Genomic DNA, 18331 nt, shown 5'->3' on the forward strand with positions numbered 1-18331 from the left:
CTTTTTTCCTTCTCATTTAGTACACACGGTTCTATGATTAGCCCCGCCTCCACTCACTCACACCAGCTCAGAGATCCAGTCGTTGATGGTAGTTTGTGACGTCAGAAACACCAGCAATTTCAAACTGTGTCTTTGATTCACTGCAGTTTAAGAACAAAAATACTCAGCAATAGAATTGACTTATGAATTTACACATGGTTTGTCTTAAAGCATATTAAAATACCACATAGACATATAAACAACATTAAAAGCTTGATTTTCACCTCAGGGGAAATTTAAGGACATTTTGTTATATATATTTTCGTTGCTGAATTGCAAAAAATGTGGTTTTGAAATGAAATAAATTTGTGAAAGAGGTTGACAAAATGTATGTGCTAACTTTTATTTTAAAATGGTTAAAAGCTTTTATTTTGTAGCCATAAAACGTCTTTTCCTTTGAAGCGTCGTGGCGGACCTTTATTTTGAAGGGGTGTGAAGGGCGGGGCGCTGAGTGACTTCCGGCTGGCCGAAGACAGCGGCAGCAGCGCTGAGATCAGGGCGGATTCACAGAGTCTGTAGAAACATGGACGGTCAAGGCAGAAAAGTGGTGGTGTGTGACAACGGGACCGGGGTGAGTGTGATAGCGGACCTCATACGGCTCTGCCCGGTCTGAAGGATGTTTTATTTTGCGCTTGTGTGTGTTTAAATGACGGCTTGCAAGAGAAAGATGCAGCGGAACAGGAAGTGAAATGATAGCACCTTATTTTACACTGTGATTATCTGTGATTTACACACGAACTGAAATGTGGAAATAACACTGATCAGATGTTCAACAATCATAGATCACGATATATTATAAATGGTGTTGCATGTGGATGTTTAGAAGGAGCTGTGTATATTTATTGACATGATTGACGTTTACAGATATTTTGATTTATATTTTAATGAGGTCGCAGTGTGAGCATGCATTATTGATTAAATGACATGTCTATGCGCGTTTATATCAATGATGCTTGACTATCTGTGTCTGTAAAAGCAACGATAAAGATGGATCTCTAACTCACTTCCGAGTTTGTAATCTCACATCTGGCCGAGAGAGGAAGTGACATGCTAGACAAACCAAACACATTCCATCATCATTCTCTCGCTGTCTGATAACAAATGCTATTGATATGATAGTCAAATGATACACAAAGTGACTCCAAATTATATTATGGTGCATATCCTGTATTACCATATTATTATATGTCGAGAAAAACACCATATTAAATGTCCAGAACAACCTATTTTATATGGTAATGGTCCAAAAGGCATGATATTACCATAATACGGGTTCATATTTTGTGGTAAATGTTCACAAAACATGCCATTACTGTAGTACATGTCCAAAAGAGATGCTATTACCATAGTACATACAACATATAAACATTACCCTGGGACAAAAGAAGAAAAACTCAAATGTGAGACTTTCTCAGGTGAACTTTAGGTTAGATGTGTCGCATTTTCAATGTAATTACTATGGTATATGTCGTTTTATTATTATGGATGATGACAACCGGTGAAACGCCTAATTTAGTTGTTTGTCATGAAGTGCGCACTAATGTTTCTGATAAATGTCTAGAAGCATCTTTTTTTTTTTGCGTGTTTCTGATTTTTAATGACTAGCTGTCTTTCTTTCGGTCTGTATTATTACTAATATTTTTAGGAAAAAAACTAAACATTTTTAGTTTGAGTAATTTCGTTGTTATTTATTTATTATTCAGCTTTAATCTAGCACTTAGTTTTAACAGTTTCCCCCCTTTTTTTCCTTCTGATTGGTGATATTTGTAATGATGTAACTCTCTGTCTGGCTGTCTTTCAGTTTGTGAAGTGCGGATATGCCGGCTCTAATTTCCCGGAGCACATTTTCCCAGCTCTGGTGGGGAGACCGATCATCCGCTCCACTGCCAAAGTGGGAAACATCGAGATCAAGGTAAAGTTTCCTCATTAAACGGCACCCTAAATCTTTCCCTACACCGACACCATGATTAGGGCTCTGCTCCAATCACTCAGTGAGCTGCTTTGCTGTATACACCCTACATGGGCATCTGTCTCCTATCTGGCATCTAAAGACACCAAACTAGCGCTGAAGAACTACAGCCGACTGTCAGCTAGCATGCGTGTTCTGCGTCTGCGTGTAAATGAGACAACGGTCTATTTCTGAAGATGTATTTATCTATTTTCATCATTCAAAAAGGGAAACCAGCGCTACATGCTGCAGACACACGAACCGTAAACAAAGCCGCGCAAGCTTACCGTTTTGACTATCAGTCCTGCTGATCACTTTCTTTATTCCACTCTCCTCCTGTTAATATTAAAATATTCTCCCGGGAACACTCCGGTATGATGACGTAAAATAAGAACATCCTTCTGTCTGTATAGTTTTGACTTCTTTGCTTTTGGTGTTTTGCTATTATTCTCATACACTGACTCGTTCACTAAACTGAACAGCCAATCAGAGTTCTCTCTCTCACCGACGGCGTCCAACTAGGAAAAAAACTACGCTGGGCGACGCTCAAAAACTTCCCGACGGCCAATCATCGGCTTTGTGTGTCCCGGGCTTAAGGGTGTGTTCACACTTTCGTTTGGTCCGGACCCAAAAAAAAATAATTTGTCCTGGTCCGCTTAGCGTTCACATTGGCATTTTAACACCGAACCTAAAGATACCGAACCTAAAGGCATAGGGATTCGTTCACAACCTGATTGGTTGGCTTTTATGACACATATTTTGCGACTGAACTTCTCGAACACAATGCTGTGTTCTGGGATAAATGCGCTCAGCACTGTATGTGCGTAGCTACATATGATGGTATTCTGACCAGCTGAGAACTCGTGGAGAGCTTATAAAATGTTTAAAGGAGTCAAAACAGCGTCAGGAATCCCTCCGACACACACACACACACAGATCTGCTGTGAGGAGACGCGGCTCTGATGTCTGTACTGAACTGTGATGAGCAACATCACGACTATGGTGAGAAAACAGGAACGCTTGAGGATTTTTTAGGGTCGCATCTTTTGACATCATGTCCTGTTTTTGGTTTGTTTACGTGTGTTCGGTCCGTGTTGTTCATATTTCAGTCGAACCGCACCAGAGTTGGTTTGGAGGCGGACTGAGGCTCATCTTTTTAGCGTCTCGCTCCTCTTGTTTGATGCATCAGGGTTCAGACGGCAGCGTTCACACTTATACAAATGAACCGCACTAACAGAGCAGTCGCACCAGAGTTCGCTTTAATCCAACCAAACATGTCAAGTGTGAACACACACTAAGTGACAATAAAGTAACTAGAGCCGGGGTGTCCAATCCTTCTCCTGGAGGGCCACTCTCCTGCAAAGTTCAGCTCCAACCCCAAATAAACAGCTGAACCAGCTAGTCAAGCTCTTCTAGACATACTAGAAACTTCTAGGCGCGTGTGTTGAGGTAAGTTAGAGCCGTGTTTAGCTAGGTTTCCATCCACCTATTTTTATGTATATTGCATAAAAAAAATGCTAGATGGAAATGCCGAGATGTGCATTAAAAATGAATGCAAAAAAAAATGTGATCCGATAAGAAACCATGCATGCGCATAAACTACAATGGAAACACATTTACCAAATAAATTCCTCGATGCGCATCAAAAAAGACTTGACTGCGCGATGGTATGGTTTAACTAAAGTAATTTATTATATTCAAAAATTATTATTTACAATTATTATTTAAAACTTCCATTTTTCTTAGTGATATTTAGCGCCAGTTTATCATGAATATAGATTTTGTTCTCTTTAGCTCACTGGATAGAAACGCTGTTTTATTCGCAAATGTTTTGTGCGATATTACAATTTTGCGTTTAAGTTCAATTCTTACTTTGGATGGAAACAGAGCTATTGTCTATAGGTATCGTAAGACCTTTTGGGACAGCCTACATGTCAAGTGCACATTTATGATGCTTTTAGATTCACTAGACTTTGAATCAGAGGTTGTAAATCGTCAGATTTCAAAGAAGCACCATGGTGTTATTTTGTAAGAAACGGCTACTTGTGTAACTTCCCGCTTGAGTTGAAGTTCCTGCTGAGTGTTTGTCAGTAGGGCTGGAGCCCACGTGAGCTGTGAGAGGGGTTTATGGGTTTCTCTGATTTAAAATAATAATAATAATACTCTTTCAGGGAAAATCCAGAAATATTGAGATGTATATTTATTATTGCCAAAAGAGACCCGTTTTAGGCATATCACCAACTCTCAGTCCTGGACCCGTTTTTAGCTACAAACACAGTATGATTTCTAAGACAAGTGATGGTGTTATTTTTAACATATATTATTTAATGCTGTAAATGCTTTTTTTACTACAAGTAGTCTTCAAATAAACAAGTGCTTTTTGTTTTTCCACACAAAAATCCGGTTCCTAAATTCCTTAATTCTCTACCATATTTTATTTGTTTATATGAAACATGTATATTTTTGGGCAAATAAGACAGTATGTCATGTAGTTAAGTTGACGTTTTATTAATGTAATGTACTTTTTTTGGTTTTGTTTTCCCATTAGCTTCCACACACCAGTTTCTGTTCCCTGTGTATTTAAGCCTGGAGTTCGGTCTTTTTATTGTCGATCTATGTTAACGTGGTTGGGTTTGTTTCCCACGGTCCTACAATCTTGTTTTGTTTAGAACAAAAGTATTGTTTAGATTTAAACACAATGTTATTAACACACACACACACACACACACACACACACACACACACATATGTGCTAATGAGTTTTATGCCTCTGTAATCACCCTGTGTTTCACACAGAAACACAATATTAATTTCATATATGGTAGATCTCCTCATTCTGAACAATTTTAGCCTCAAGAACAACTGCTGTCAATCAAATCGTTCGTTAAATATTTGAGAATATTTAAAAAAAACTACTTTTGCGAACTAGGCCTAGGTTTTTTGCTCAACCTCAATAAAACCACTGCTGTACAATTCTGTTGGCATTGCAGGGTGATCTAGAAAAGAGCGTGGCAAAACATACTCAAGCCTACTAAACGAAAACTCAACTTAAATTAGGCAAGCGCACGCGACATATGACTCTAAACAAGCATGCAAACTTTTATGGAGTTCGGACGCTATAGGTGGCGTGGCGCTATATACTGCTATTTCCTATGGTAAATTCTCTGATTTGGCTGTAAATGGTGTTTTCCATCTATTTTTTAAGTGGTTACAGGCTTGCTAAAGAAAACATAATACCATTTTACGCATATTCTTAAAGGCCTTAAAGTGCTTGAACCACGTTAATTGCGCTATATCTATCTCTCTCTCTCTCTCTCTATATATATATATATATATATATATTAATTAAATATTTCTTTAAAAATGAACAAATCTCCATCTGACGTTGTAGATAATTACTGATGGAGTTGACAGAACAAATCGAGGTACAACAGATTAAGCGCTAGTAAATATTTTTTGACTTATTTGAACTAATGTTAAATGTATGCATTTAAAAGCAAAACTGCTTTTTACTAAACTGAAACGTAAAAAAAAATCGTTTCTTGAAATGAAATGAAATATAAAAAAGTATTTTATTTTTCAGCTAGTTGCCAAGGCTTGATGAACTAAAATAACTAAAATAAAAATGTATAAGCTATATTGACAAATTACTTAAATTAACTAAAATTAAATGGAAAATATAAAGACAAAAACTGACTTAAAACATAAGAATAAAAAAAACGATAAATTATGCTAAAATAACTCTGCAATGAATGCCCTGAATATACAGGTTTCCTTTGTTTTTATGAATTTTGAATATAAGGCGTGTTGTGGCTCTCCTGAAGAGCGCTGATCCTGCATCCGTTTACATCCGGTCCTCCTGTTCTCTCTCTCTGTCCTGTGTTCCTGTAGGACTGTAGACGGATGGTAAGTGTGTGTATGGCTGTGAGTTCAAGAGCTGCTAGCGGTTTGATCAAAACTAACTACGAGTTCTTCTCTCACTAACCCCGATGAAATGATTTTGCTTGTGTGTGAGCGATGTTTGCCATTACCCAGCATGCACTGCTCTGTGCTGATTGACACGAGTGTGCTGTGTCTAAAGAGGATATACAGGGTTCATGCTCGGAAAACCTGGAAATATTAATTTACTATAACAACACCAATGGCAACCCTGGTTCATTCAACAACTTTCTCTAGACCTTTACTCACTTTTAATGACTGGATTGCAGTGATTTTTGCTGTCGTTAGTCAACTCATGAGTGAATTTCATAAAATAGTATACATTGATGCAATGAAAATACTAGTTTATTTTCCCATCTAACACTTAATTCATCTTTCACGGCTTCCGTTCACCTCGAAGTGAAAGATAACGTGGCACTGAGCCTCCTGACCTTTGACCTCTCCTCTGTGACCCGCAGGATCTGATGGTGGGCGACGAGGCGAGCGAGCTGCGCTCCATGCTGGAGGTGAACTACCCGATGGAGAACGGGATCGTGAGGAACTGGGACGATATGAAGCACCTGTGGGACTACACCTTCGGCCCCGAGAAGCTCAACATCGACTCGCGAAACTGCAAGATCCTGCTCACGGAGCCGCCCATGAACCCCACCAAGAACCGGGAGAAGATCATCGAGGTTTGTTGCGTTATTCTACGCCTCTGATGGAGCTCGCTGAGGTTTGTGTCCATGGGATTTATTTGTAACCCTCTTTTCCCCTCCCTGTAGGTGATGTTCGAGACCTATCAGTTCTCAGGGGTTTATATCGCCATCCAGGCCGTGCTCACGCTTTACGCTCAAGGTACTGAACCTGCCAACGGGCTTTAACCAGAGGCCAGAGCTGGTGGTGATCACCACACGTTAGCTTCTTTACGACAACATGCACTGATGAAAAGTGCATTATAGAGACAGAAGAAGACAGTAAGGAAGTTAATGGAGCCGTTTCTGATTTCATGTTGTTTCTAATGGTCAGAATGAAAGATTTAAAAAAGAAAATATTAAATATAAAAAAAAAAGATCAAATAAAATGTAGTAAATATTACATATAATATATAATACATATTAAATACGTATATTTATATATATTATATATAAAAAAATATTAAATATTACATTTATATAAATATAAAAAGTAACAAAAGAGTAATAAATACTAAATATGATCTATAAATATATACAAAATTAAGTAATAAATGTAATAAATATTAAATGCAACATAAATATAAATGACTAATAAATATAAATAATGTTAAATATGATTTTTATGTTAATATTTATGTGTATAAAAACAATAAACCTTTATAAACGTAATACATGCATGAATATATAATAAATAGTAAATGTATAAGGTATATAATACTAAATAATATAAAATAATAAAAAGTTATATATTAGGGCAGATCAGATGTTTCGATTCCCGATTCGACTCAATGAATATAGATTTAATACAAATCCTATTTATAAAAAAAGAACGGTGAGCATAAGTTTACAAGTGGTTAATTAATAAAAAGAAATTAAGAGCCACAAACCTGTATATTAAACTTTTTATTTTAGGTACACTTGGGTACATTAAAACCCAACTTCAAATGCATACTATGAATAGACAGGATTTTGATGAAAGATGAAAAATTTATGCTGTAAATTCAATTGACAAGTCAGAACAGTCGCATGCCTTAATAAAACTGGATCAGGTTATTTTATGTTTAAGAGAAACTAACATAAAATCTCACGGTATTCGCTGTAGCATGGAGACTGCAAGCCTATGAACTGTGGAGGAAAACTAATACTGGCTTTTGGGTGATGGATAAATATGGGAAAAATCGATTTTGAATCGACCACATTTTAAAAAACGATTACCGGTAATCGAAAAAGAAAAAAATTTGCCCAGCCTAATTATATATAGTTATAATTATATATTAAATTCAATATATAAATGTAAATAATTGAATAAATAATCTATAATATTTAAAAAATAAAATTAAGTAGTAAATACATTTTTTTTTAATGCAATACAAATAAATAATAAATATAATATATAAAAATGATAGTTAAATACTATTAAACATAATATAATATAATATATGTCCTCTGCAGGTCTGCTGACGGGTGTAGTGGTGGACTCTGGTGACGGTGTCACTCATATTTGTCCAGTGTACGAAGGCTTTTCTCTTCCTCATCTCACGCGCCGTCTGGACATCGCTGGACGAGACATCACGCGCTACCTCATCAAGGTGCATCTCTCACACACACACACACACACACACACACACGTTTTCATCAGTCTCACTCAATCCAGTCCAAATGCGTTTAGTGTAAATATTACCATATCTGAAAAAGTTAACGAGTCCGCTCAACATGTCAGTCTAGTGTGTATTGTAATCACTGTGTTTGTGTTCTTAACATATAAATAAATTTTTCGCACATTTGCTTTTCAATAGTTCTGTTTTCAGTTAACAACAGCTACACTGTAGTCCACTATAAATCAGATTTGATAGGCGGATTCCTCAGAGAAATGTCCAGACTGAATGTAACGCTCTCGGTGTGTGTGTCTCCAGCTGTTGCTGCTGAGGGGTTACGCCTTCAACCACTCGGCGGACTTCGAGACGGTGAGGATGATGAAGGAGAAGCTGTGTTACGTGGGCTATAACATCGAGCAGGAGCAGAAGCTTGCGCTGGAGACCACCGTGCTGGTGGAGTCCTACACGGTACATATGAACACACACGCTCTGCTCAGCATAATCTAGTGGGCATTTTAAGATATAATAAACCCTCTCAATGGTAGACTGGAGCAATAATGCCGGCCTCTGGGATGCCACTAGAGGGCAGCAGCGGCGTGTGGAGTGAGCTCATCCTCAGTGATTAACCGACTCTGTCCTCTGTCTGTGTTTGCAGCTGCCGGACGGGAGACTGATTAAAGTGGGCGGCGAGCGTTTCGAGGCTCCTGAAGCTCTGTTCCAGCCTCACCTCATTAATGTGGAGGGAGTGGGTGTAGCCGAACTGCTCTTCAACACCATCCAGGCGGCCGACATCGACACCAGGTCACTTCAGATACACACATTTCACACTCAGCATTCCGTATAACGGAATATATATCACATGTTATATCTTTTTGTCTAATATTATCATATTTGTATCAGTTGCTTTGTTTTTACAAACATGTTATATATAAAATAAAATAGAATACAACTTAAAAAATTTAATAAATAAAAAATGAAATAACTTGTAAAGTAGTACACATAAAATATATAATTAATGTATAATTTTAAAGTTATAATAATATTTAATAATGTTAATTATATTTTATAATATTGTTAGTATATATTAATATATTTTTTAATTATATTTATATATTATATAATATGTGTTGCATATTATATATATTTGTTCAAATATTATCTTATTTTTATGTATTTTTTTTTGTCTTAGGCTACGGTTTACCAACACATCATGTAAAATCTTTAAAAAATATAAATAATAAATTGTTAATATTTGAAATAAGTTTTAAAATAATAAACAAAATATGTAATTCTATAATATCATTTTAATAATGTTAATTATTATAATATTGTCATTGTTAGGTCATATTATTATTATATATATGTATGTGTTACAATGTATTATATATTCATGTAGGATATAATATAGCATTTTATGTATTATATCTTTTATATATATTGTCAAATTATTTTATTTTTATGCGTTTTACCAACACATCATGTAATATATTTGAAAAAAATACATAATAAATTGTTAGTAATTTTTTTGTGTGTTTTAAATAAGTTTTAAAATACTAAACAAATATATAATTCTATAATATATATATTTTTAAATTATAATAATATTGAATAATTTGATTCATATTTTTATAATTATAATATTATCGTTATTGTATCAGATTTTTGTGTACATGTGTATACACACTCATATTTGACTCTCTTTCTTCCAGGGCTGAGTTTTACAAGCACATTGTGTTGTCGGGCGGTTCTACGATGTATCCTGGTCTGCCGTCCCGCCTGGAGCGTGAGCTCAAGCAGCTTTACCTCGAGAGAGTGCTGAAGGGAGACGTCGACAAGCTCTCGGTACCGGCACCTCTTTATGAACCACAGCTACATCTAATGCAGACTCGCTCTAGAATACAGGCATCCTAAAAAACACATTTGTCCACAAGTTCTGACCACTAGCAGTTTGCAACTTCTTTATTTGAGGTGGACTATGGTGTCAGAAAATAAGTTATTTAACTAACTTAAAAAAACTAAACTCCCTCTGAATTTGGGACATTTTAATTTTTTTCCCCTAACCATGAGACAGTAACTGCAGATGCACTAAACCGATAACAAATATTAGCCATTTTGAAATGGATGAATCACTACCGCAGCAATTCTTGCCTCTGTGTCATAAATATCTAGAGCAATTTTTTAAATTTTTAACCCTTTTAAATTTTATTAGTAATGATTTCGCACACATACAGCATTGCTGTTTTACTGAATCTGTCGTCTTTTCTCTTTCTGTAGAAGTTTAAGATCCGCATCGAGGATCCTCCACGCCGTAAACACATGGTGTTTTTAGGAGGAGCGGTGCTGGCCGACATCATGAAGGACAAAGACAACTTCTGGCTGACCAGAGAGGAGTACCAGGAGAAGGGCATGCGTGTTCTGGAGAAGCTAGGCGTCACCGTTAGATAAATCACACACACACACACCCATATATACACATGCACACAAAACATCACACACGTCACAGGGTGGCATTTTGGCAGCGTAAACAGAGGTTTCCGGAAGTTTTTTGCCGACATACTTGAGAACAACGATCAAATACTTGAACTTCCTTTGCAATCCAAAAAACGCGCTTAATGTTTGTACGACATTCCAAATGTAAAGGTTCGTATCACTGCTGCACAACACGAGACGAAAAACGAAATGTTTATTTTGCTCACGAAGCCACCCGTTTATGCTGCCAAAATGAATCCTATAATCTAATGCATCCGGCATATCATGACCTTCTGTTTGTTCTGAGTCCTGTCCGTCTCATGAGTTCACATCGACCCTAATGAAGAGGAATATCGCTCTAAAAAGAGTAAGAAACAGGAGGATGTTGTGCATGTAAACAGACAAAACAATAAAAATATGTATTTTTAAAAAAAAATAAAGTTTCTTTGTTACAAAAAAAAATAAAGTTTTGTAATGAGGATAAAAATCGCTGCAGCAATTTGCTAATAAAAATGCTAAAGAATATAATAATTGTGGCCGATGGTATCAAACACATAGACGTTCATCCGAAGGCAGATTGCTTTTGCTGAAACGCCTACTCTCTATCTTACTATCTCTGTCTTTAATCTCCGTGTTGGTGCGCTTCATTATTGGATGTGCACTTCACCTGATGCCCTGGAAATAGCGAGAGAAAACTTCCCCAAATAACATTTGAAGAGAGTTCTTTTGTCAAATATCATCGCGAGGACGCTTTGAATGCAGCGTTAGTCTTCCTTATTGTAGTAATGAAAATCTGCATTGGGAAGTCTTCAAATATAGACTCTCTGTTCATGTCATTCCACCTGCGGTTCCAGGATCAGTTATTCCTTTCAGTCTAAAGGACTTTCATAAACAATAGCATCAATATCAGACTCCATTTGAAAGGGAAGTGATAGTGTTCTGCCGCATGTTTAGCATACAGTTAGAGCTGCAATCTAGAACCTCATTTCTGCGTTTGGCTGGGTGAATCTCATCAAACATGTCTCTCCAAAAACATTTCCCTCCAAAATCAACAGAAAGAAATGTTATAGTTCCTGTAAAGGAATGTTAGGGAGACCTTTTGCATTGTGCCATTATTTTCATACCCCCCATCCCAAATTCTCATTACCGTAATGCTAAAAATAAAATATCATTAGCATAATGCAAAAAAATCAACATTTTTATTACCGTAATGCAAAAAACAAAACATTTTCATTACTGTAATGCAAAAATTGTATTGTCATTACCAAAATGCAATTTTTGTAGCATAAAATGTGGTTGGTTTTTGCTGTACTGCCTTTTACGCTGATCTAAATGTTAAAATAATTGTACTTTACACTCATTACCGTAATGCAGAAAACTAAACATTTTCATTACCGTAATGCAGAAAACTAAACATTTTCATTACCGTAATGCAGAAAACTAAACATTTTCATTACCATAATGCAATTTTGTTTGAAGCATAAAACTAGGTTTGGTTTTTGTTGTACTACCTTTTATGTTGATCTAAATTTTAAAATAATTGTATTACGCTATTTGTACTCATTACCGTAATGCTAAAAAGAAAATATAATTACCGTAATGCAAAAAGTCTGCATTTTTATTACCATAATGCAAAAACTGTATCGTCATTACCATAATGCAATTTTGTTTGTAGCATAAAATGTTATTGGTTTTGTTATACTGCCTTTTATGCTGATCTAAATGTAAAAATAATTGTTACGCTACTTGTACTGTAATACAGTAAAAATGACAGTAATGGGGATATAATCAGAATCACCATCTTGTAGAATAATGGGAATTACAAAAAGTCAGGAAGTCAAATATTTGTGTACGTTATGTTAATGAGTCTGGGAGGTGAATGTGTATAATTGTCAAGAAAATAATGTCACAATGCCCCCCCCAGCCCCCCCACCAACCCCAAAAAAAAAAAAGATTGTAAAAAAGGGATAAGCAAATGTAATTGTGATTGCTTTTCTTTTTGATTGTGGGAGTTAAGTGAGACTCACACATGGAGAATTGTCGGTGAAACACGAGAGCAGCAGCAGTGTGTGTGTGTTTAGTGGCAGCTCATGCATGTTTCACACGCGTGCATAACCTTGTGTCCATATTCTATTGCAATAACCCTGCTTCCTTTTCATCAACTCATTTATTTAGTGAGTCTCAATCGAACCTCACGATTGTTCACATTCTCTACTTTTTTCTTATCGTTTTGTTTTTGCGTTCATGTTTTTTTTATCTTTGCTGTTTGTTGTCGGGTCATTGTCATGTCATGTCTTCACTACATCTAATAGTCTGGGTCTCGCTGACGCCCGATGGGTGTTTATGGGTCAGACGCTTCATTCCCAGACCGAAGGCGGCCATGATGTAACGGTTTACTGCCTGTTTGTAATATGAACGACATAATAATGATGGTATTGGTAATGATGATGATAATTTTTAGTGTTTGTACTCGTGACGGCGGTTTGGAAGCTGGATCAGTGATGTTTCTGTGTTTGGCTTCGGTTTGAACGCAGTCAGACTCTCCTCACTGTGTGACGACTCTTCTGATTTCATTCACACGCATTCTTCAAGTGCCAAGTCTGGGTATTGTAGTCATTTTGTTTGTTTTCTGCTCTTTTTTGTTTTTGTTTTGTTTGTAGCGTACTGCCTGACCACTGATTTGAATAAAGAAAATTGATTAATAACTCAACTGTTAAAGTGTGTGTGTGTGTGTGTGTGTGTGTGTGTGTGTGTGTGTGTGTGTGTGTGTGTGTGTGTGTGTGTGTGTGTGTGTGTGTGTGTGTGTGTGTGTGTGTGTGTGTGTGTGTGTGTGTGTGTGTGTGTGTGTGTGTGTGTGTGTGTGTGTGTGTGTGAGTGTGTGTGAGAAAGTCATTTTTCTTCATATGTGGCATGTAACTATGGAAGCGCACAAGGAATGTCTGGTTGCCATGTAGATGTGCTGTACACAAGCAGTGTCTTTTCTCTGTTCCTCTATTAAAGTGGTGATTTACAGTACCAGTCTTAGACACATGCTCATTATTTATTCATGTTTTTATCCATATTTTAGGTTATAAAATGTGTGGGGAAATGTAAACTGATATTTCCTACTGACACACTACAGCAAAAGATATAAATAACTGGCATTTTTCGGTAAAAAAAAAAAACACATGCCTGATACTTTAGCACAGTATTGTATACACGCGCGCGCACACACACTTAAAAAAAAAAAAAAAAAAAAAAAACGAATTGGACAGCACTCTGGAATACTTGATTCTAATTGGTCAGTCACCATATTTTGAGGTTAAATATTTTGTACAAATATTGTGTATATGACTGTTGTCAACGGCAACAGATTCCCTGTTTAGATGTGCTAGTTTTAATTTCTTTTCTATCACTTTTAAATCTTTCTTCTCACAAAAAAACAACAACTAAATATTGAATTTGTTTGTTTTATCTGGTAAGTAACCATTTAATAAGCGTGACTGTGTGTAGTCAGCCGGTCAATATCACTTCTTGCAATAATGCCAGGTTGACCGTACATTATCCCTAAATATTTAAAACACATGTATGCATGCATATGTGCTTTTGTTGTCCAGCCTCTCTCTGTCTCTCGGGCCTGGGCTGGATGAATGTACAATTACAGCTTTAGCAGGAATTATTTTTTTGCTTGCAACTTTAATACAAAGTGCTTTTCCTTGACATTTCTCAAGAAGGCGTCAGGTTTTTGGAGGTCTGAGTGATACAGTCATCTTGCACAGTGATACAGCGCTGTGTGTGTGTGTGTGTGTGTGTGTGTAGGAGGGGGTGATTGTGTTCACATTTGTTTCCGATTTTCTTCATGTAAACAGGGGGGGCTGTCAGACTCAGTGGGGCCTGTTTAAATTAAGGCCAGGCTGCTCTGCACACAGCGACTCACTCGCTGTACGTTACGTTTGTTTGTACTGAGAGACTACAGATAGATTTGCATAAATGACACAGAAATGCAAATTTGGAAGTTCACCCAAAAACACTGTCACATGTCGTTCCAAACCCACTTTTTGGCACTAAAAAAGTATCATAGAAGTCTATGTGGCTTGTGCACTTTATCTTAAGTCAAACAATATCTTTGTGTGAGGAACATATCAAAATGTGTCATTATTTGATATATATATAAAGAAAAAAACTCTTATATGTACTGTATATGCGTGTATGTATATATTTACAAGTGTAAATATGATTGGATGAATATGAATGATGACTTAGTTTTATTTGTTGTTGTTGTTGCATGAACTATCTCTTTAAGATAAGGTTTGTTTTGTGCCATTAGTCTTTTTTCTGCTTAATGACAAGTAACCTGGTACAGAAAACAGTGTTATCCACATAGTATATATCCCACAATTCCACTCTGCACTGTACACATGACTGAACTGCCCCGTGGGGAAGAGAATAGTTATTCTGTTCAGTTGAACATCCAGCACACAACAAGCCGATTCATTGGTGTATGAAATGAACCACAGACATGTTTACTATCAATATCATTATGCAACCGGACCGTGAGGGCAAATCTGGTGTAAATGCTTCTCTTCTAGTAGTTTTCAAAGGGTTATTTGCTGGAACAGTCAGCACTAGGGCATGCTGGGATTGAGTTTGGAGGACAATTATTATAGGCTATATTGCAGCATTCAAATATATTTCTCTCTTATATGCATATTATGAGAACATTTTCAAACTCATTTTACTTCAATAATATGACGTTTTATGTTAAACAGACTAACGTACCTGAATGGAGAGAGATGCAGATTACCTGACAGCTGTTTTGCAATTGGTTAACTTTAATGACAGAAAAAGTCTGAATTCTGAGATAAAAGGTCATAATCATGACTTTTATGTCATTGTATTTGACTTTTATGACACAATCATTTCAACTTTCTATATCATAATGACTAATGAGAAGGCCTATAATTTGTACTTTTTATTTAATAATTATGACTTAAACTTTTTTGATCGATTTTTTTTAAATATCCTAAAAAATAACTTATAGGCCTACAGAATGTTCTCTAATGGTTATTGTTAGGTTATTAATTATTAACCATGTAAAATATGTATATGTAAAATCAATTCAAATTAAAATGTTACAGATGTTTTTGTGTAATGAGAGATCTGAAATTAGTTTGATACGTCAGGGAAACAATAGAATAACATTAGGGGAACATTAGAATAATATTGATAACATTAGGGGAACATTAGATTAACGTTAGATTAAAGTTAGGGGAATGTTAGAATAACATAAGAATAACGTTATGGGTTTCAATAATGCTAGAATAACGTTAGGGGAACGTAAAATTTGTTTTAGGGGAATGTATGAATAACGTTAAAGGAACGTTAGTATAACGTTAGGGGAGCTTTTGAATGCATGAATAACGTTAGGGGAACGTTTGAATAATGTAATAATAACGTTAGGGGAACGTTTGAATAATGTAAGAATAACGTTATGGGTTTGAATAATGCTAGAATAACTTTAGGTTAGGGTAACGTAAACTTTGTTTTAGGGGAATGTATGAATAAAGTTAGGGGAACGTTTGAATAATATATGAATAACGTTAGGAGAACGTTTGAATAATGTATGAATAACGTTAAAGGAACGTTAGGGGAGCTTTTGAATAATGCATGAATAACGTGAGGGGAACGTTAGTATAACCTTAGGGGAACGTTTGAATAATGTAAGAATAACGTTATGGGAACGTTTGAATAATGTAAGTATAACGTTAGGGGAACGTTTGAATAATGTAAGAATAACGTTATGGGAACGTTTGAATGATGTAAGAATAACGTTATGGGAACGTTTGAATAATGTAAGAATAACGTTAGGGGAACGTTTGAATAATGTAAGAATAACATTATGGGAACGTTTGAATAATGTAAGAATAACGTTAGGGGAACGTTTGAATAATGTAAGAATAACATTAGGGGAACGTTAACGTCCCCTAACGTTAGGATAAAGTTAAGGGAGCTTATGAATAATGTTAGGGGAACGTTAGAATAATGTTAGGGGAGCTTTTGAATAATGTATGAATAACGTTAGGGGAAGTTTGAATAATGTAAGAATAACGTTCTACAAACCAAAAACTAACGTTCTATTTCCATTAAACCAAATACAAACCTTAAGAAAATAATGTTCTGAACGAAGAATGAACCAAAATCTGTTAGCTGGGTGGTTTAGTAGTTGTCCGGTGCGGTTCCTTTCACACAGCATGAGGTCGTCGAAAATGCCGTTTTGAGGCCTGAAAATGTACCGGCCTGAGTTCGGTTATAAAATGCGGTTGTGACTCTCGTAAGTAAAAAACGAATCGTGTGTTAACTTAATTGAATTAAGAGTGTAAAGGCAACGTGTTTTTCCTCTTCCTCCAAGTTGCTCAGATCCGGGTCTGTTTCCCATCATGCTGTCTGCTCATAAGAAACTGCTCCCATGGCTCTATTGAGACAACTTTTACAGTGTCTCTCTTAATACTTTAGTCTCAAGGATCCAGACGCTACCAAAAAACTCCAGACTTGGACTCTTAAAATGCACTTTAACCGGATTTGAAGCGCTGCATTGCTCCGCAGAGACTTGCACGGCCCAAAAGGCTCCAGTCGACCTCGGACTAGTGCAGTAAATTCATTACCATGACCTCTCCGGCCCTGTGGACAGGTTGCCAGATAACTGCTGCTGAAAGTAAACAAACAAGGGTGTACACGGGGAAAGAGACAATGCTGGCCCGGCCCTCTCTTTTCCTGCAAACACGCACACACACACACACACACGCACACGGCTCCTTCCGAGGTCCCTGTTCAGTGTGGGAAGACTCCTCTGGAGAACGCAGACTCCCCGAACATCTCTATTTCCTCCCTCGTCCTTGTTCTTTTGTATTAAGCTACAAATGTTGATATCAATGTGCATTTAATCTTTGTTGACCTTCATCATTCTCACACACTTCAATCTCTTTAGTTGTGTTTCACGCACAATAACATCCTGGTGTGTGTGATCTGTTTGTTCCCAACTGGGAGGAAGCTGTGTTGCACAAACACTCCTTCTCTAATGCGTGTGATGGCACGACAGGGTCCTGAATGAGACGGGCCGTCATCACGGCGCCTCCTGCAGTCTGGGAGCAGGGGTGGGTGACGGGGTTCAGGAAGATGGGCCGTTCTGGCACTAATGCATATATAAACGAGCACGTTTTAGGGTTAATTATGCCTACTGAGCGGCAAACGATTAACACCCTATTCTACGCTCCAAACAGCAACGTGACACATCTACAGTGAGTACATAGTGTCATAGTGTCGTCGCACAAAACTGGCCCTGAAAGAGGCGTACGTCACTTCCGACGCATAAGTTGTGATTTATACAAACAAACTTGATGGGAGAATTTGCGAACCTGCACGTCGCAAACTCATGAACGAACGTTTTGGAGACAGAGCAGTTTGGCGACACCGATGGTGAGCTGAGGGACTGATCGCAGATTTGGGAAAACCACTTTAAATCTTCATTATGAGTCCTAATCATAAAAACAGTGTATATTCACAATAACAATTTAAATAAATAAAAGAAGGGTTTAAAGGGGTGGTATAATGCCCTTTTCACACAAGATGTAAAATAAATCTCTGATGTCCCCAGAGTGTGTATGTGAAGATTTAGCACAAAATACCCA

General features: G+C 36.8%; 1 protein-coding gene across 1 annotated transcript; it reads left to right on the forward strand.

Annotated features, from left to right (window-relative positions):
* The first annotated feature begins 452 nt into the window (after positions 1-452).
* On the forward strand, positions 453-13372 carry actr2a (actin related protein 2a). The gene is made up of 9 exons (XM_079617270.1): positions 453-610; positions 1841-1951; positions 6385-6600; positions 6691-6763; positions 8056-8192; positions 8517-8666; positions 8854-8999; positions 9908-10040; positions 10473-13372. The coding sequence occupies exons 1-9, from the start codon at positions 563-565 to the stop codon at positions 10641-10643; spliced, it is 1185 nt and encodes a 394-aa protein (XP_079473396.1). The 5' UTR covers positions 453-562; the 3' UTR covers positions 10644-13372.
* The last annotated feature ends 4959 nt before the right edge of the window (positions 13373-18331 follow it).

Source organism: Phoxinus phoxinus (assembly GCF_949152265.1).
Source record: "Phoxinus phoxinus genome assembly, chromosome: 6".
Lineage (NCBI taxonomy): Eukaryota > Metazoa > Chordata > Actinopteri > Cypriniformes > Leuciscidae > Phoxinus > Phoxinus phoxinus.